A 1,026-nucleotide genomic window follows, 5' to 3' on the forward strand; every position below is an offset into this window, starting at 1 on the left:
TTTGTAGTGCGTGTATTGCGCTTGACAACTTACCTAAGTTATAAAGTTAAAGTAGCGTCAGACGGCGGTGAAGCGGTTTGTATCAACTTCTTATATACTTCTATGTACTAATATAACGTAAATTAAGTGTCAATACTAAAATTTGAGTTAAATGTATTGTGGTTACAAACGGAGAAAATATACTATGTCCAAAGTTTTTTTCTATTCTTGATTTCTGTCATATCATTTTTTATTAATATCTTTCCCGCGGGAAATCGTTTTAATGATTTAGTGCAAACTACATTCCTAATGCTGTCGCCACTGTTCCTGTAATGTGTGAGCGAGATGGAATGATGTCTCTCTCTAACACACTCACGCGCGACAAGTGACGTGTCGAGGGAACATTAACTAACGTGTATTTGGTGGGACTGAGCGCATCTCACGTAAATAAGTTACTTGAACACGATATTAAATTATATTAACCTAATCAAATCAATTATTTACAAATCACATCAAAATTGACAAAATTATACACAAATTGACAAACAATCGGAGGTAGAATGATCACAACAATATTTGTAAGGTAAATACGACATTAAGTACAGTCAGGGTCCTTCGCGGTGTAACACTTACTGATAAATGCACTTGTACCTTGTATGCAATGCGTACAAAACATTCAAACGATTGTATCTTTAAAATGAACACCGCCAAATACCCCGACTGTACATCTGTGCGGTCAACGTGTCGTGTAATTTTAAATAACTAGTTTGTGTGTATTTCATGACTTTTCACAATATTTGAAATATTCAACATATTGGCTTTTATATGTAAAATATGTGCCGAGGAACTGAACATTACTGATAGCTAACTTAATATTATTAAAAGGATAAAGGGGATGTTTGAAGGCGGTCCGGGCGGGGCGCCGCGGTCCCTAGGCTGCACCCTAGGGGATGCGCACCGACTGCAGCACCTTGCTGGCCTGCAGACACAAACACTGTTAACTGAGAATATTGTAGACGTGGTGTGTGGTGTTGCGCAGAGGCGGCG

The 1,026-nt window shown here is 38.3% G+C and overlaps 1 protein-coding gene across 1 annotated transcript in view; it reads right to left on the reverse strand.

Annotated features, from left to right (window-relative positions):
• Positions 1 to 922: 922 nt before the first annotated feature.
• LOC106105088 overlaps positions 923 to 1,026 on the reverse strand; it is a 4,867-nt gene continuing 4,763 nt past the window's right edge. Inside the window, exon 9 of the mRNA XM_013285313.1 lies at positions 923 to 958. Within this exon, the coding sequence (XP_013140767.1) occupies positions 923 to 958 (36 nt within the window). The remainder of the gene's footprint in view (positions 959 to 1,026) is intronic.

This window comes from Papilio polytes, unplaced genomic scaffold, assembly GCF_000836215.1.
Source record: "Papilio polytes unplaced genomic scaffold, Ppol_1.0 DF823177.1, whole genome shotgun sequence".
NCBI lineage: Eukaryota > Metazoa > Arthropoda > Insecta > Lepidoptera > Papilionidae > Papilio > Papilio polytes.